Genomic DNA, 20,794 nt, shown 5'->3' on the forward strand with positions numbered 1-20,794 from the left:
CCCTGTCTGTTTTTAAATGATTGGCTTTGTATCCTTGTAATTAATTTTAGCAACTCTGTTGTCTCTGGACAGAAACGTTGGAATTAAATAACTGACCACACTTTAAGGTAGTATTTAAATATTCAAGATCCTGGAATTAGGAATGCTTGAGACTATAACAGTGCAGGACAAAGCATAGCCAATAAATGGCTGGTTTATGAGAGCAAGCAGTCATTAAAAATCATGACTGATCAACCTTTTCTGACTAAGGGGAGCAAAGGTCCTCAAAGGCTCCTGTTCACAGCATGCCCTGAATTGCTTGGGTCTCTGACCTTTGAACTCTATCGCTTTGCCTACTTAGCTTATATCCTTTTATGATTGTTCATTACATTAAGGTAGCTGGCTTTCTACAGATGAGCTGAACCCACACCTATGATGGCACAGTCAAAGCTGGGTGGTTGTTTTGTTTTGGTTTCTTTTTGCCTCCAGTGAGTTCTCAGGGAATGTTTATTGTTTGCTATGCTGCAGCTGTAGAGGACAAGTGACAGACAAATGAAACTTTCCACTCTTTCAGAGAAAATGAAATATTGATCACTTATCATAAGAAACAAAGAGCCTGGCATAAGTAGGGTTTGCATTATGAATACAAAATCAGTTACTAATCTCAGGTTACTCTAACAATGGATAAATACATCTTTTATGATGAATGTACCTGCTTCTAAATGTGCATACTTTGTTATGGTTATATTATATCTGCATATGGATGCACACATATACACACACAGATTTGAGGAACTACAAAAGAGATTCTCAAGTCAATTCATTAAGTGTGTAGTGTAGTCAGCATATTACTGAGCTGTTTCTTATACCTTCCTACATGGAAGAATAGTTTATACTTACATACTGTTCTCTGCTCTTTACATCCTATGGATCATGCAGTATTATAGAATGCAACAGATAACTGTGCAAATAACATCTTGTTTCAAAAGACTGCAATCAAGCCAGATCCATAAACAAAATCTAAGAGAACAGAGTTGCAATGTTGAGAAAGTACAATGCATAAAACCAGTTAAGTCTATTAAATGATAATGTTGCTTATTAACCAAATATGTTGTGATAGGTCAGTGCTGAGGTTAAACAGAAAACATCAATTGAACCATTTCCCTAAATAAAGCTCCAGGGTGCAATATTCAAAGCACTTTATTCAATAAAAAATGCTTTTAAAATGGTACTTTGGTGATTGGGAAACATTGGCATCATCCGTCAACCTAACTGCAGGAAAGTTCAATAAGCTAAATAATGAACCATTTACATTATTTTCCTTAGGCTCCAGTGATTTGCAAACATTGCATCAATAGAAGTCTTAAAAAAATTATGATAAAGACCTGCTAGTCTTTCAACTCTTAGGCTTTTTTCTTTGTCATGCTGCAATTTTTATGCTGTTTACATGCTTTTTGTAGCTTCATCTTTTTATAAGACTCCATTTAACATCAACTTCTCATTATATTAAGGCATATTTATTCAATATGATAATTTTACTAGTGTTTCAAGCATTGTTTGAGAAACAAAAAAGGAAATTTAAGGCTGTTTTAGAATGGAAACATTTAATTTCACTGCCATATAGTTTTAATGTATGAGTTGAAATGATAAAAAAAATCATTATTAAAAGGATATCTGTGCATTCTCTCCCTTGCAGCACAAACAGTTTCCTTGTTGTTGATTTCTTCTTCTACCTCCTTTCCCACCATGAGTACCAGATCTATTATATTAGCACTTTATCAACTTTTCTTCCTTTCATCTTTCCAAGGTCAAATTCCCTACTGCCTTCCCAGGGCACTGCTTGTATAATTCTCAAATCTTACAGCTGCTTTCTTTAGTAAATATGAGAGGAGAATTGCTCTTCATGGTAGCATTTTCAGCTTTCAAACAACTGAACAAATACAAAAAAGCCCACAGGGAGAGACAAGCAAGCAGGAGAAAAAACTCAAGATAGTCTCTCTCAACTGCACATCTCTTCACCTGATTTAGTAATACCTTTGGCTATTAAAGCACAATGTTTACTTAATTTATAGTTGTCATCATATTTTCATAGGCAGATCCTTGCTCATGCAGTCATTCATTACACTCAGTAGTACCTCACAGGCTCATTAAGCTGAAACATTTAGTAAATATGAAAGCATGTGCTAATGAAAATTTGTACACATGTGCATAATAAAAGTCAAACATTATACAACTACATATCATAAACAAAAGCCCTTCTGGCATAAACAAATGCCCTTCCAGGATTCTCAATTCATAATGTGGATCAGCTCACACTATGTAACACCACATACAGTATTATGGATTATTGGTTTTAGCCAAAGATCAGCATCTCAAGTACTGCCCAGAGTTTTATTTTTAAAACTGTTCTGACTGCCATTTTTTAGTAGTGGAGAACCAGCCACTTCTTTATATTCTACAATCCTTTGACACTATGAGCTGTGTTTATGGCATCTGAAATGTATGTAATGTTTGCTAATTTGTTACTACATGAAGACAGATTAAATTTTATTTCTTGCATTCCTAAAAACGCTTGCTATAGACTTGTTACTTTTAGCAATTATAGCCTGCAGTTTGAACTGCTACAGTTTTGTTAGCATTTCATATGGTGACATATTAGACATGAAAACCAAATGTATAAATGAATAATACACTATGTGGATGAAGGATGAAGTGTGTGAAAAAAACATTGTCTTGTATGAGATCAACTTGAACAGCTAGAAAAATATTCAAGCTTTCAGGTACATAATCCCTTTTTCACACCTTACAACAACCTTATTTATTTATGACTAAGCTCCTAGGGTTATAACAACAACAGTACCTTCAGAAAATGCTAGAAATTCTTTAAAACAAAGATTCTTCTCAAACTGCTCACTTTCAGATGCAAAACAGTCTATTCTCCATTTTACTGTATCAATTACATACATTTATATAAAGTGAACTCTGCAGTATCTTGAAACATGAACTTTGCCTCTCTCTACTAGCATCTTTTTAGATTGAATTTTAGGCAATCAATTTAGGGACCAAAATAAGATTATTCAGAACAACAACTCAAATCCAATGAAAGCACTGGGATTTGTTTAAAATTTCAATTTCAATAGAAGTCAAAGGCATGTTTTTATTGAAATAGTGTTTTAAATTTGTGCTACACTTGATGCAACTTTGAAAGAACCCTTAAGATTATGAAGCTGCCTAGAATTTGAAGCTCAAAAACTTTTCGACATAAGCATTTGAGGTTTGATGGGGTATTTTTAGTTTGTTTCCTTTTGGGGGTTTTGTTTGTTTTTTCCTGTTAAGAATCCATAAGCTCCAGTATCTGGTAGCATCTCTAACTAATCAGATTGTCCATCACTCAGAACAGTTTCATATTCCCTTTAATAGCATACTATGATTCATACACGGATTAATATTTTGAGAATAATAATACTATTAATTATAAATTAATAATAATATAATTAATTGCAATCCTCAATACAGTACTGACCCCAAAGCACTGATTTCACAGATCTTTAAGTCAAATAACTGAAGACGCTTTTATACAACAAAGAACTAGCAGATCTTTTCTAAGCTGTAGAAAAAATAAAAACAGATTATTACTAATTTTAAAGAAATCTCTGCTTAAAACACTTTTTTTTTCCCCCACAGCTCTTCTCTTTTTAACTTAATTTACCCTGTTCTTTAGGAAATATAAATATTTTCAGCCTTGCACACCAACCTCATCAGGGCTGGAAGCCTGGTAAGTTCGATTTTCATCGCTGAAGTCCTGATCCACTTCTGCATATTCTGTCTCTGCAGACACACCAGCCCTGGACTCATACACAGGGGTGACATTGTGGCAGAGGGCAATGGCCTTCACTGCTTCGTGTATCCGACTGCTGACGCTCTTTCGGACTTTGGGTGCAGATGATTGAGGTTTCCTGGACGGTGTGGAGCTTGTGCTGTTCCCACTGTTCTGAGAGTGGACCTTTAAGACCCAACAAAATGAAGAGTAAACCAAAGTTCAAAGATGGAAACAAAACATGAATACTTACCTATCTATATCTGACTGTTCCCTTTACAAAGGTTGATAAATGACAAGGCTAGTAAGCATCTGTTTCTTTTTATATAATCTAATGTTAACTCAGCTCGTGATTAATAAAATAAATTCAGCTTGTGATTAATAAAAAGCCTCATCTAATCTTTTTAAGAAATTATACATAACTATTGGCTCACCACCATGCATTGGAAGTCAAATTTCAGTAACAGAGCATGAAGAAAATTAAAAAATGTGAAATGAAAACAGGTATGTTGGAAAAGGACTGAATATGCTGATTGAATTCTGCAGAAACTCCTGCTACCTCATTTCAGATTTTACATTTTTCAATCACCTGCCACGATAATCCTTTAATGTATATTGCATTCAATGATTTTTTTGTCTTTTCCTTTTTAAACAAATTTAAGCCAGCCACCAACTGGATGAGTTCAGAAACGCTGAGACAAAATTTTGAAATTTGCTGTTTTGTTGTTCTTCTTTACCTGTGGCATTAAATTGAAAAGAAATCTTTTTCTCTAAATCTTCATCTAAATCTCTGTATTTTAAAAGATCACATTTGTGGTGGTCAGAATAGATCAGAAGAAGGAGACATCAGAAGAGAACAGAGGAACAAAAGCAAGATCATTTTTAAGTATAAATATCAGGAGTAATTAAAATACAAATCTTGCTGATTTAATTTATAACTTACACAATTTCCATATTATTTGTGAATAATGCAGTTTTACACTTTTGCTGTAACTGAAATATTTTTGTCTTTACAAGAATGCAACAATCTAATAAAATAATAATGCAAAATAACATTCTCACACATACTTGAAGATCACATTACTGTTGCATAACCATTAAACTAGAACTGTTTTAAGTTACCCTTCAGAAATGCTCGAGCGCATGACAGAACTAATCTTCCTCTGCAAAGTACTATATATTTATAATTAATTAAAATAAGTTGGGGCTTTTAGGGGGGTTATTGGTTGAGTTTTGGTTTTTTATGTTTAAAAGTCAGCACATTAAATATATCAGCAGTACCAGCACAGGCTCTTCCATTCACTCTTGTGTAACTCAGAAAACCTTTTCAGAATCCATGCTTTTTTCCTCCTGACTGCAATCTGCTGAACCGTGAACATTCTGCCCATCAAATTACAGTGTTGTCTAATAAAGGGTTTAACTTTCTGCTCATCTGGCACTGCTTTTCAGCTACTGCTTTAAACCTCTGCATTTGCATTCTGCTAACGCTGATGCCATTACAGTCACAAATAAATTAAGCTGATTTACTCCTTCTGAATTATGTTATGTTTATTGATGCTTGTATAATTTAATTTCACACAAATTCCATTAAAGATTATGCCCTCTATCACAAAATGCTTCCAGTGGGGAAATATAATCAGGTTATAATAGATTTGTGTGTTACATTAAGATGACAATAGTCTAGTAGGTCCACTGTAATAATAAAACAGAACACAAACAAGGGATAAAATCAATGCCACACAAGAACCACTGCCTAGCTAACCAGCAGCTTCTATTATCATAGATTAAATAAAAAACCTCACCATACTTTTTCAAATTGAAACAATTGTTTAGTAGTTGTTTGGTGTGTTACTGAGACTCCATCATTGTTCTGTTTTAACGAGTTGCTACTAACACAAGCATAATTAAAGCATTATTTAAACATAAAGTGTTGTTATATAAAGCTGAAAAGAAGGACGTTCCAATAAGGTTCTTTTCATCATCTGCTAATAGCAAACCTACATTTTGGAAATCTTTTTCCCACAACTGAGAAGAAAAGCTTCCTCACTCTTCTTGTTTTAAGTATGTTACAGTTACTAAAAACTTGTAACCATGGCTACCACTCAATAAATTTTAAAGTAAATTAGTAAAAGCTTTAAGTAGCAAGAATTCCAGGAATTGTGCAATTCTTTTCAGATAGCATATTTAACTGCAAAATATAAAACCTGTATTTGTGAGTATGCCTCCCCTAGAAGACTGGTGCTTAGCTGTCAAACTCACTCAGACCAAGGTGTGCCAGCTCAAGCCTGTCAGCAAGTATCATTTATTGCTACAGTTGTTACTGTGAATACCCAAATGACACATTATAAGGAAGCCAGGTTTGGGTGATTTTTATAAACTCAGTCAGTAGCAGTTAATTTCAGCAATACATTCTGAACCAGATTTGGTCAGCTGATCTTTAGGTGAAAGAGCTCCATTTCCCATTTCCAAGGCATTATTATTGTATCTCACTTACTGTTCATGGCTATACCTACTAAAAATTAAGCTGAAATAGATTTATCCAATGACAAGAATTCAAGAAGGGGATTTGTTGAATTGTATAGATAGAGAATAATTACAAATTTGAGTTGCAAACTTGAAATGGGCATATTTCAACACCATCTTCCCTCCTGTCTCTCTGCCCCAAAGCTACAAAGTAGCTGGGTCCAGCGTGGTGCTAAAATTTTTATTTTAAGTAAGAAAGAAGGGAGCCATGGTTTATAGCACAGCACAGCTAGATATTCCAATCAGTTACAGTCCTTTTACAAGAGAAAACAACACAGACAAGGAGGTCAGTCTACGAACTTAACTGGGTGACTTAGGGTGACGTTATGATGCTTGTATCCTCAATCATTTGTTCTGTTTATGCTGGATATTAAGTTCTGCAGCCTTAAGACTGTTTCTGAGAGTGAAGTAGGGAGGAGAAGAAGTGTGCAGTTTGTTTGCAGAGACTGCACTCACTCCCCCGCATTCCTTCTGCCGGACTGTGCTGTCTGCAGCACGGACAGGGGAGAGAGCTCTCCTTTTCTTTCAGTCAGTTTTTGTAGCTAGCTGAGGCAGAGAAGTTCCCCGGACTGTGGCTTTTATTTTTCTTGGAACTCTCAGCCCTGCTCTGACTGAAAACCCAGAAAAGCACCGGGAGTTCACACCTGTGTCCCACCGGGGTGGGACGCAGGAGGGGCAGAGAGACACTCAGTGAGCCCAGAAACACCCACACAGGACTCTCTGAACTACAGAAGGACTTTCTCAACTTGCCATCTCTTCAGAACAGCAAGAGGTTTTATTGCTTAGTATTGTTCATTTTTTAATGCTTGTGAATACTTTGCTTGTTAAACACACTGGTTTTTTTCACTTTTCTCTGAGGAAATCTTTCCAGAACTGATGTGATGGGCTGATTGAATTGCTGTCTAGAGGGACCCCATTTACAGGTTTCCTCCCAAATTTGCCCTAAACCAGGACACTGGGTCAGGAAGTCATGTTTGTGTATCCAAGTTAACAATGGAAAAAAAATATAAATATAAAATTTTATTATCATATTTTAAACAACACGGAAATACTAGTTAACTTTTCACTTGTTTCCTCTTTTGTCAATTTTCTTATTTTTTTGTTTCAAAGAATAGAAATAAAAATAAAGTACAAAGTTCATCCTCATCTCAGAGTAGAATCAGGTGTTTAGGAATGTTTGCAGCAAGCACCCAAACATGTTTACATATGTGAGAAATGCAAGTGATGGTTGCAGAATCCCACAATTGACTCACACAGAGTCAAGGAGTCACAATCCTCTTGCACACTTTCTAGAAAAAGCACTCTTACACAACACAGGATCACTTTGTTCTCAAGCAATATGTAGTTTTCCATTTTCTCTCACTTTTTCCCTGCCAGTTTTATGCTGTTTGAAATAATGTTACTTTTTTAAAAATAATTTTTAAATATACCTGTGTAAGTTTTATTTTGACAACTACTGTTATACCATTTGGTTATACCAATTAATGTAGCTTTTCGATGTCTATTCTCAATGAGTAACTTCAAAGATAGAATTACTGTTCATGTTGTTCTGGACACTTCCTTGTAATTTATAGTCTCAGAATTGAAGAGCCTACTCTTAGATGATTTGGCAGGAGAAAGACTGCACTGCACAGATAGGTTAACACAGATTTCTGCTAGTGAATAACAGAAAAGTAAATCTCTTTATGTGGGTATTATGAGGAACTCTGGAATCAGGAGAGAACTATGTACTCTCCTATTTTTCCTTTTCCATTGTATTCTTAATAGATACCTACACATGGCAACTTTCAAAGCATCTCAAATTCCAGACATTATCATTAACAACAATGCTTTATGAAACTATTTACCTGTGAATAAGAGTTTATAATATGACTCTGTATTTCATCCATTGTGTCTGTTCCATAGGAAACAGTACCTAGGTGGAGGCGCTTAAATATCATCTCATTCTGTGTAAGTGTTCCTGTAAGAAAGGAGAAATGCATCATAAAGCAGGGAGAAATACTGTGAGATAGCCACAAACACTTCCTCCCCCCTCCCCCTGCAAAAAAATCTTTCCTTTGGAAAGAAGGAATAAATCATGAGTTAGCATCAATTTAGTTAATTAAAGGAATGTTTGTGGAGAAAGATCAGGGTTAGGCACTCTGGTTAGAGATAGAAATCACTGGTTCCACCTGCAAGCTGATTTTGCCAATAACTAAATATGCAAACTTGAAGAGATAAAACATTTTCTTTATATAAAAAAATTAAATTTGCACTTTGTGGAAGGAACTGACTCTCAAAAGCCAGGGCAAGAGTTTGCACCATGTATCAGAAAATCTAAAGAAAAAAAACACAAAAGGAAACCCCAAAAATTCATACAAGTTTTCCACACTTCATGTACCAAGGCAATTGAGCACACTCAATGCCAGTGTTACCTAGATTATGTCATTAAGACCTAACATCACTTCCAAATTTGACAGATTCAGCCTCCAAGCAGAATAAGGCAGAATGAACAAAATCAGTGCTTTCTGTGCTCACTTCACATTTGTAAGAAACTACAGGGTGTCAGTCAGACTGACACTGCATCCACCTCTGCCAACCAGTCATGTCCTCTGGTTTGGAAAACCTCTAATTGAGGGGTGGGGGCTTCAGCCTTGCCTGATGGGGTATATGAGGCAGAAGGAGGTCACTACTGCCTAGCTTTCCATGATCAGCTTACAAAAATATATTTTTATTATGGCCTTTCCTAAAATTTTTCCTTATGGCTACTCAGGCAGAGCAAGTATAAAAATAGTATAAAGCTATTCCTATATTTAACCACACAGTTTTGTGTCATTAAAATACATAAGTCTGATCATAAAAAAAAAAAACCCAACATGGTATCAGAGTAGATATTCTCGGGTTTCTAAAATATTTTTAAAATGGAGTATAAGAAAATTACCTGGAAATAAATACTGCAGAATAAAATATTTCATATTAATTTTAGTTACCTTAACTATTTTTATTTCACATCTTTATCCCAGTATGCCAAAATACATGCTAAGCAACAGGAGAAGAAGAGACTAAACATATTCTATAAGTATCTGCTAAACAGCACTGTCTGGTCAGTCAGCATCCAGTTCATGCACTTATCAGGCCTATAACTATCAGAGATCTTCAAAGATTCACTAGGGCTGTAAAAGTCTCATGTCTTTCCCAGCTGCATTTGAGATGCCTACCACTCCCACTTCTGGGTGATACCTGTACAGTGACACTTCATCTCCACTCTTGTACTACCACACTGTACATCAAACCCTGTCTTTCTGTTTTACCAGTACAAGATGTTCATTCCAAATTCCTCCTTTACCATTAAAAAAACTACACTTCCCATTAGCTTTTCCTTTCATGGTGTTGAGGATTTTTCTTTCTATAGTCATATTATTTGAGTTATTAAAAATAATTTAAATACGGTTTATGTGAAATGTATAAATTCTCTACAAAATATGCATAATATTATTAAAAATTTACATGAGAAGCTGAACATTCCCATGGCTGGAAAATACCCAGGAACACAAAATTCCAGATGTTTATAATTAGCAGATTGGAATTTTTTGGTTACTTTTATACATGGGAAAATGAAATTATTTTGTTTTACAGTAATCATATAAACTTTTTCTACTTTTGGAAGCTGTACTTTTATTGAGACATTTAATAAATTTCTTTACATTTTTTACTTTAATTCGAGACTAGAAAAAAATTCAATCTCCACTTTGTACATGAGAAACACGAAAGTTTCCACCAATAATATGAGAAACTAAAATCTCCATTTCTAAAAGAAAGAAAAAACAAAACCCACACACTTTGCAAAAATACTCAGTACAAGAAATTTCCTTGCCAATCTTTCCAGTCTTTATCACCTTCCTAACTTTCCAGGCGTGCTAATACCTTCTCACTGCCCTTGGCTTTGCCAAGCCTTTGAATTAAAAAGCTCTCTCTAGGAGTTGTGAAATTAAATGCTAGTCAAAAGGTGAGACAGCAGGCAACTGTCAAACCCACTTCCCACTATTTCTGTAATTGCTCCTTGGGAAAACTGAGCAGGAAACAAAATTAGCCCTATGATTATTATATCGAAAGATTATTTCTTCTGACACCACTAAATCAGTCCAACTCCATATCATGCTTGGTGAGGGAAGAAAAGTAGATGACTGGAAAATTTGTGTGTTCTACCCCCTCTTTCTCAGCAAGCTGAGAAGAAAAGCTTCTGCACAGAAAAGTATGGATTTTCCTATCCTGTAATCAACAGGAGCCAGGAAAGAAAGTTTAGGAAAAACAGGTGAGGAAACAGAATCAAAGACACTGAAACAAACATGCTGGAGATCCTGATTCAATACTTGCATCTTATACATCTATTGTACTATCCTTTTAATCAGCTATTTTAATAGGAAATATCTATGATAAATAACAAAAAACAAAAATAAAGAAAAGAAACAATCCCAGTGTTCTACTGCTTCCCAAGACTAGTGTAAGTCTCTCAGGAACTGCCATAATTAACCTGATGTGTTGTTAGACCAACAGGGGTAGCTCAAGTCATGAAAAAACTCCCCAAAAATTCTGAAAAAAACTCACCTTAACAAAATGCACCTTTTTCAGCTATCCAAACAGAAATAAAGTTTCATCACACATGCAAATTAAGAATTTGCTTCTAAATTCTTCTAATGAATGAAAGGCCAAAATGGGACAGAAACATTCCCAGCAACCTGTTCCATGTATTACATGGTGCCAATCAGTCATCTTATAACTTTATCAGCAGTTCTTAAATTTTAGTGTTTTAGTTGCAGAGTAGTACTGCATGACAGAACAACACATCTTGTATTTTATGCCCCCAGAGGCAAACCCTTCAAATATCTAGGGGCAGATTTTCTAATATAGCCTCCTTTTTGAACAAGAAACACAACACAAAACTGAGTCCTTTAGTCTGCTCAAGGTGGTAAGTACTATTGAACAGTGAAAAAACTTTCTATTTTCAATAAATTTTTAAAAAGACCTAGCTACTAATTCCACATTTTCAGGACATCACAAATATGAAAAATTATTAAAAATGTTTCTTTTAGAAAAGCTTCCAGAAAGCACATTATCATCATAACATACTATCTATTGCTACTATTATGCATTCTTGAATTCAGCTCTGGAATGCAGGTACCACACAAGGAAAATAGCTTGACAAAAAAGTTAGTAGAGAATTGCTGGAGAAAAATTTAGTGTGCTCTTTAATGAAGCCAAGAGCTTTTTTCCCCCCTTCTTTCCTACAATTGTATCATTAAACACAGAGTAAAGCAGGCAAAGAGGAAATTAATTTCTAAGGAAAAAGTCCTGAAGGCATCATTCCTTGGGTGGCAACAGATGTGATTCACAACAGAGCAGCAGAGATTTTTTTGTTGTTGTTTTTTGAGAAGCAGATGCAGATCATTCTGATCCTGTATTACTAGCTGGCAATTTGGACCAATACCAGCAATCTAAAAAGTCCAAAACAAGAAAAAGCAAGAAAATATATACAGCAGAAAAATTAGTAACTTTGTGAGAAATTAAGAGGATGAGTAACTTTTCACATAATCTGAGTACTTTGTTTGAGCTGTTTGCTTAAACAGATAAAAGATCAGTGTAAAAGTGAACACTTCTATGGAAACTTCTAGGGAGATCAGGCCTAATCAGTCTAATAATTATACTGTCAACAACAATCTGGAGATACAATTTTTTTTCTACTAACCCTGAAAAAAAAATCTGGTATAGAATACAAGAAGGAAAAAGAAAACTCATGGTAAGCATACATAGCATACATCTGCTCGTTCAGCTGCTCCATTTATGAGTATGCCATAAAAACAACCTACACAAAACCTCAAACCAAGAAAGTCCCAGTACAACCCATTATGAGTGAGGACAAAGACCAAGAGAGCTGAGCTATGCCTAATGTTTCCTGGGCAGAAGGTCACAGTAGAGGTAAGAGGTAACTTGGGAGCAATGAATTAGAGAGCACCACTCTTAAACCATGTAACAGTTGTGAGGAGCAGTACCCATTCCCTCTGTGCCTTCTGCCTCCACAAGTACAATATCTGTGGATTCAGCAGTGTAAGAGTAACATCATGCTTGCTGGATATTTTCAATGGATGGGAGTCCAACAGAAGACAAAAACTAAGGATTCCTCAGTCTGGAATCTTCCTGTAGGATGTCTTCATCAAACTGTTCCATTTCTAGTCTCCTCTATTCACCCTGCAAACCTAGTGGTACCAAAAACCTTAGAGGCGGAGCACATATATGCATCTAAGTAAAGGAAGGAGATGTTATTCTATCAACATTTTTAAAATTACTCTCTCTCTAGTTGCTTATGTGGAAGAGGTGAAGACTCAAAGTATAACTAAAAAGATTAATTTTCATAAAAAATTATGGAAATTTACTGTTCTAATAATATATAACATTATGTGCATTTAACAAAATAATCTATATACACCAACTTCTAATACACAGATTTTCCAAAAAAATTCAAGAATCCCATTGCTCTATGCATCTGTTCAACGACTATGTCTGTTAAGTATCTCATTTGGTCCAAACACCCACAAAAATGTTTATTACAGAACTCAAATACAAGTGCATGCATTAGTAAATAACTGCATTTGGAAAACTATACATTTGTTTTAGCTGAACACACCAGTAGTTGTTGCAAATAGCAGGTGGTTTTCTATCTCACATCCAAAGAAACAAAAACTCTCATTAAGTATTGCCAAATATTTTTTTTCACCATTAGGATTTTTTATACCCTGGAGAGCATGAGATACCATGCTCATACAAACTGCAACCCACTGTCATAACAGATGATGCCTTTCTGTCAAACTTATATGTGATTCAAATCCAAACAATGTGGCATTATGGGTAATGGATGCTATAATTAAAATGTGAGTCCTAAAAAACCTGTTGTTTTACTGGGTGTGTTTAGTAATGGCTTTGTTCTACACGAAGATAAAAACTCCCTAACAAAAGAATTAATGTATTGCTTTAATAGGCTGCACCCTGAGTTAAGTTTTAAAATTTATGAGTTCTCTGCAGCATTGTTCTTTAAACAATGGCATTGTCAAATGCAACCAGTGAGAAGATTAAAGTTCTCCCAGCAGATTAAGTACAAATTATCTGTCCTCCTGTTTCAGCATCATTTGTTCATTTATCACATAACGTCTAGTATTTCTGGTCAGTGTCAATATGCTCTGCATCCTTGCAGTTAACAGATGTCTTCTCTTGTCGAATGAATTACTTTATGTTTCACGCACTGGTGGCCGCAGATGTGTCACTATAGCAACATCATTAATTTCAGATCTTACCGGAAACATGCACTCCAATCAAACCTAATTATACCACATTGCTTTCTTGTCCCACAATAAGGAAACTATAATGCAATTATTGGGATACTTCATTTTCTATTATACTGTGGCAAATGAGAGAGCCGCTGTGATGGACGCTTCTTGTCAAAAAGCTTATTGATGAAGCACAAACCCAATTTACAATCATACAAAGGACTACCTTGCAATTATGTTAGTAATGCAATGCTCCTTAGACTCAACAACTAATTCTCAATCATTTCCAGTGAAGCTTGGGCCACAACATAAGATTTTTGCAGACAGTTCTCTGGACTCCCTTTCCTTTTCAGTATTGAAAAAAACTTCGCCTGGTCACATTTAACTACACCAGCCTTTTAGTGCTGCTTTTTGGTAGCACCCATTGGGAAGCTGACTACAAAACTGACTCCCTTTTTTATCCTCTGACAGCCAGGTCTCAAGTGGGCACAAGAACAGAACTAACTGGTTTATATGGCTAGAAATGAAAATTCATATGAGAAAGTGCTGAGAACAGATCTTATAAACTGTATAATCATGCAATGTCAATCATGGATTAAGAGTACAGACTTTGTTCAGTACTTAACTGTATGTTTCACATTTATCATAAAATGCATAATGAGAACAAATGTGCTCAGGAAACGAAACTGGAAGCAGCCACTAATATACTTGGGTAAAAAGTACACTGTTGATGTGTTTGTTCAGAATGAAGAACAGTTGAAAATTTGCAGGGCATTTAAGATTATTAAAACAGAGCAGTGTTTGCCATCTCTGCAAGGCACAGTCAGTGGTGTGAACCTGGTGACATCTCCAGGACTCCTGGTTTATTTTCACTTACATCAGCTTTCAGCTGACACTCAGGTAAAAATGCATAGGGTGAGACTGCTAACTCTGCTTCTTTCCTAAACACTTTGAAACTGCCCTAGAGTGTGGCCTTCACTTTCATTTCTATATCATTATTGTACAGATTTAGACCTTCCACCAGACCTCAGTCCTCTGAAAAGCCTTTGAGGTTGAACACCAATAATCATTCAAACACTGGATGATTGCTTGGATCCAAACATTTCCTGGTAAAAGTCTTTTAACTTTTGTCTGTTTAGTGGCATTTAAGCACAGTACTCCTGTATTGCTTCTTAAACAGAAATACAGTGATTGCAAGGGGCATGGTGTAGGTTGAAAAAAACCCCAAAGAACCAACCAAAAAAACCCCAATTATACATGTAATAGGGTTGTTTATCCTTGTATATATAAGTCAAAAAAATGTAACTTTATAAAGATTTAAGAATGTGATACCACAGTTCTGCTTTGAAAGATCTGGTATCACTAAATTTTTTGTGGATTTGTTTTTAAAGGAGAAAAACTTTGGTTTTAATCACTCTTCTATTAGATTAAGTGTAATGGTTGTCTTCAAGTAGAACAATGGCAAGAAGTTTGTTTGTTTTTCTTTTTTTCAAAAAATCTTCTAATTCTCAAACAGGGTAGTAGGTATCAGAGACAGAATACAAATCCTGCATTGTAGAATTGTGTGAGAAAACTGAAAGTATTTTGTTTAGCAACACCTAAGATTCTCAGTGCAGTCCAACTGTAAGTAGAATATCTCAACTTGAACTTCATTTCCAGTTGGGTTTAGTAACTGCAATCTCTATCAGCAACGTTTAAAAAGTCTACATTGGTTTTGCTTAGAAAGTAGTGCTTTGTAACTAACTTTAGAATTCACTTTGTAAGTGAACTCTCCTTCATTGTTTTGAAAATAAATTATTTTTGAACACACCCCTTTTTCCAAACATATGCTGTAAATTACATATTTCAAATCTTCAATGTGACAGCACTCAAAGTTACATAAATTATCATGATGAAGGGTGCAATTAAAATCAATAAGCAGTTTCAAACAGCATAGAAATCATTAGGTAACTGAAATAAGACTTGTTAAACAGTCATTCACTTCTTCTGAAGAACTGCCACACTACAATTAGTAGTATCTTTTACAAAATAGAAGAACAACGTTCAGATGCATATAGGATAACATATGTTTCCATAGGAGAAAAAAGGAAAGCATGTTTTGAAAATGTGATTAGATATTACATGTACACTTAAATTCAAATATACAATAAAAGAAGTGTTAGCATGGGAGGGAATAGAGAATTACTTCAAACAGAAGGAGATATAAATTGTGTATTATGCTTTCAGACCAGTATAACAGAGGCCAACCCCTGCCTTCCCTACAAGCTTTTCACAATTTTGAACTATATTTTACTTAAAACCAGTAAAAGAATTCATCAAGCTTTCCAAGAAGCAACTTTCTCAGTTCAGAAGTTAAGCTTCTTTTAAAATACCCATGTATATCTCCCAGAAATGATTTATTCAATCTCAGAAACAAACAAGAAAGTGTAACACAAGCTATTACTTCCTCACACTCTCAGTACTTACCTTCTGATCCTGGTAAGGGTTGGCAGTTCCAGTAGACCAGGTGAGGTACAATAACAGGTTACAGTTATGAAGATAAAATCATTGAGAAGCTCTAGAACTGCTGAACTCTTGGCAACATAAAGAGCAACTACCTTCACTGGGACTGTGGGTATCATTTTGGAGGCTGATCTTGTGACTTGTTTTGGAAATGACTTGCTCTCTCAAAGACCATTCTTAACTTATTACCATACAATATTGCAGTAGCAATGAAGTGCAGAATAAATCAGCATCCTGAGTACTATTCCAGAGTCTTTTCAGAGAAAGATATATGGTACTCTTCCTCATGCTGTGCAGTGCCCTCTTGCTATAGAAAAGCTGTTCCCAATGGAATAAATCACAGTACTACAAAATACCGACTTTAACATCCAAGTACTGGCCTACCCAAGCCTATTGGTACTTGTAAAAGTCCTCAAGCAAATGTGTGAAATTTTATTGAGAAACAAAAATCGGTAGTCTAAATCTACTCTTACAATAGCATATTCAAGTACAGAACTACATTTAGAATTTTTATAAAAGTTATCAGATTTCAGAATGGTAACCTGATATACCTGTTTTATCCGTTAGTAAATAAACTAATCGTCCCAACTCTTCTGGTATGGTGCTAGTTCGAACAACTGTTCCAGGAATATTGTCATCTTTCATAATCATCCACCCATAGGCTGCCTTACCCATGTCCAAGTTGACACGTAAACTGCAAAGGAAATTTATACCATAATCAGTGTGAATATTAGGCAAAGTGAAAGTTATAACCATAAAAATAACACTAGAAGCTCTTTTTAATATATCTGGGAAAAGAAACATCTTAAACCTACATGCACCACAATTTTGGAACAATGTTTTTTTAATGTGCTTGTAGAGTACATATCACAGGCTTCATCCCAGACTTTTAGAAGAAATGGCAATACAAACAAATGCAGTATCATGCATTCTGCATGAGACAGATTCCAACACTTCGTGAAGACTCTGGACATAATCACATTACTCCCCTTATACAGGTGGGTAACATGTACCAAGAACAGATCACTATTCAAGTCACAATTTTTATCTGCTAAAAAAACCCAAACATCACCTATGTTCTCTTTGACTTGAAATTACAAGTATTTTTGTACCTTTTCAAGTCACTGTTTTTTGGTTTTTTTTTTAAACAAAACATTATTTCTTTAGGATAGTACAACTATACTTGTTGATTTCTCTTTCCCAAGAAATCAATGATATTTTTGTCCTTCCCAAAATCTAGGTTGAGAAGGTCCATCGCAGAAAGAGAAAAGTGCTGAAGCAGCAAAATGCACCCTTGTTGGCATGAAGTAATTTTTGGGTCGCTCTCTAATAGAAAATATTCAATTTGCAGCAAGTTTTACTGATTATGCATTGAAGTCCAAAATCCAAAGTATCTTTTTCCAGTTCACTTCCTGCATTAATTTTTTAATATTTCCATGTCTACATCATATAAGAACTAAGATGCACCTTGTATTCCTATGTTACAATAATTTAATCACATTGCTCTTCCCCATAATAAAATGCTCCAACACAAAACTTTATCCACCTTGTTCTAAACCATTAAAATGCTACTTTCTTTTAGCTAGTCACATTGTTCCTGCTGCCACATCAGAGGAGCAGTGACTAAGAAATAGGCACTGTTGATTTCTCTTGACTCTGCTCTAACAGAAATACTGAAAAACAGGCAGGACAGTAGCTACATGAACTATTGAGGGCACTTGGTCTGTTCAGCTGGAGAAGGGGAGACATCATCCTAGTCTACAATTTGCTCATGAGGGGAAGAGGAGGGGCAAACACTGATCTCTTCTCTGTGGTAATGAATGACAGAACCTGAGGGAATGGCCTGATTTCTGAGAGAGGAGATTTGGATATTAGAAAAAGGCTCTTCACCTGAGGGATGTCTGGGCACTGGCACAGGCTCTCCAAGGAAGCTGTCACAGCACCAGCCCTACAGTGTTCAAGGCGTGTTTGGACAACACTCTCAGGCACTGGTGTGACATCCTGAGGATGGTCCTGTGCAGGACCAGAAGCTGGACTCAATGACCCTGACGAGTCCCTTCCAATTCAGCATATTCTGTGGTTCTGTGAACCACATTTGTAGCTAAGTTGCCAACACAAGTTAAGCAACAGGTTTACAGTAATGTAACTTTTAGAACTATTCAAAGGTACCTATCAAGGTCAAAATACTGCTAATGCACTTCAGACATTTTTTGTAACAGTCCTGACATTATCCTGACTTAACTGTGTAACAAAAAGAGCAGCTACCAGGAGTTTTCATCTGTCCAGCAGTGTTACCTCAGGTAACAGTGGAGGGAACAATGAGTCACAATCTGCACTATCCTACAAAGAAGAGGTGCATTTAATTAGAATCGTGAGAGCATCTGAACTCTTCAACACACACTGAAAAAAATTTATTCCACATCCTCTACCTCCTGAATTTGTACAGCAGAAGAAAAAGATATTGCAGCACAAAAATAAACACAGGTTTTATGTACAAGTTTTACCATTTAGGATGGTATTTTGTGCATAAACTACATCTTATTTTCCTACCAAAATTGTCATCATCTGAGAATCATCCTTCTCTCTGGTGATGTACCCCAATTAGTCCTGCAATATCTTCCCTAATTTCATCTGTCTTCAGACATGCAAATACATGTAAAAAAAGGACAGACAGGGAGGACTCTACTGATTCTTCTTACTGAAAATACTAGAGTATAGTGAGAAAAATACTGGAAGTAACTTGCTTCACACTGGTTAGCTATAGTTCTACCCTATCTTACTCAATCCAGAGCCAGTACTGTGTAAATTGCATTCTTATTATGCCTGTCTGTTAATTTTCAGAGTGAATATAAAAACCAAAGCAACACACTGAAACCAAAGGAACAGCAAAATATTTACTCCCCTTAGGGATGTGAACCTGTTAGTTATGCAGTCAAGTACAAAGGATGCCATCCTAACTTGACAACAGAAACATGAACACACTTTATTTAAAAACACATGGACATTTGCTTTAGCCAGCAGCAAGTGGATTAACTGAATGATGAAAGCTGCTCACCACCCCACTTTAAAGAGGCATTTAGGCTATATTTTTTTGTGGCTGGACTACCAAGACAGGAATTCTAAGATGGACACTCTAATTAGCACTTCAGGTACATGGCACACACACAGACATATCCACATGGCTGGTCTACCAACGGAGATCTACAAAGTTGTTCAGATAGGAAAAACTGTGCTTCAGTAAGATAAAATCAGAAAAGTCTCTCAAAGCTGAAGTGCAGTGTGCATCTTCACTTGCACCTTTTATAAGCATGTGTATCACCTGGTTTTGATGTTGCAAATGCTCTGTGCATTTAACTATAATATACTTGAATATAACTTCAAGGTAAGAATAAAAGAGAAAAGAAAATAAGGCTCCAATTTCTCTTGCTGAGCAGTGTGGAGAAATTCAAAGCATTAAGGCATTTTAGGAATTATTCTAGCTTTCCAGCATGCACTGCTCAGTAGAACAAAATGTACCCCCTTTATGCTGATGCACCTAATAGAATGCTGGCAGTGCTGGTCTAGAGAGAAAGAAGGTCTCCCCAATGACTAGGACAGTCTGAGAAAGCTTTCTGGCACACAGAAAGATATTGGTTACATGCTTGAATTGTAAAGATGAATAAAGAATTAAACAAGAATAAAAATGAGTGCTATAGATTAATTTTCTAGTATTAATTCTAAAATTTGTACACTGTATCCTTCTCTGACTTCCTTCACTTGGTGCGTTTTGTCTTAGAGGAAATCTTTATTTTTGCAATCATTGTAGCTATTGCTTAGCACATTTTGGAAACTAATGCAATATTAAAAATTATAATGGCCTATTAACAGTGAGTTTGCTCTTGAAACTAGGAACCTCTCCAACAGAGCTTCACAGAAATGGATAAAAATACTTCAAGTATTTCAAGTCCAAGAATTTTTACATAATAAAACAAGGAGACACTAAGCTTACTCAAAATAAAGCTACTTTCAGTGCCTGATAATATTAGCTATCATTTCCCATAATTTCTTTGCAGAGTTTAGGAAACCTCATTATATAACCAAAACATTTTAAATTCACCATTCAAATTCTTCTCAATTTAATCCAATTAAAAAAATTCCAAACACATCAGTTACTCATGAAAACACAAAGAACAGCATCCAGCATAGCATTAGCAACTGTTGCATTAGTAACACTAACTTTTAGCAAATTGATTAACATGCAAGATTTAGGCAGAGTATGTTAACATAGGAGTTTGAAGGCTGTTGCAGAGAATGAACATATTTAGCAAACACAGTAATACGTTTCTTGTCTCCACCTCAGCACTGTTACCCTAGAGCAGGCAATCCTAAAGCAATTCTTATCCAGCTTAGGGATATATTTCATTAAGAGCCAGGGTGGCTTCTCTGAAATTCAGCTTCGGAACAAATAAATAACACAATGTTCAGAATCCACACTGTTTTTAACAACATATTAAAAACAAATAGTTCTGCTCTTATTCCCTCAAAAACAAACCAGTGTTTTAGATTAAACACTCCTATCTAAAGGACTTCTAAATTTATTTTTTTTCACAGATTATAATTATGTCCCCTTCTAAAGGTGTCTGATTTGGGTTTTTTGGTCAAAAGGCCAAATTTGCCAATGAGCAATGGTCTTCACTAA

The 20,794-nt window shown here is 35.5% G+C and overlaps 1 protein-coding gene across 4 annotated transcripts in view; it reads right to left on the bottom strand.

The window, feature by feature from the left end:
* Positions 1 to 20,794, bottom strand: part of ATP9B (ATPase phospholipid transporting 9B (putative)) — a 149,751-nt gene that overhangs the window by 21,538 nt on the left and 107,419 nt on the right. For all 4 annotated transcript variants that reach the window (XM_079300853.1, XM_079300852.1, XM_079300855.1 and 1 more), the window contains 3 exons: positions 16,668 to 16,810; positions 8,167 to 8,279; positions 3,734 to 3,982 (listed from right to left, as the gene is read on the bottom strand). In XM_079300853.1, the coding sequence (XP_079156979.1) occupies positions 3,734 to 3,982; positions 8,167 to 8,279; positions 16,668 to 16,810 (505 nt within the window). The remainder of the gene's footprint in view (positions 1 to 3,733; positions 3,983 to 8,166; positions 8,280 to 16,667; positions 16,811 to 20,794) is intronic.

Source organism: Erithacus rubecula (genome assembly GCF_903797595.1).
Source record: "Erithacus rubecula genome assembly, chromosome: 3".
In the NCBI taxonomy this organism is placed as follows: Eukaryota; Metazoa; Chordata; class Aves; order Passeriformes; family Muscicapidae; genus Erithacus; species Erithacus rubecula.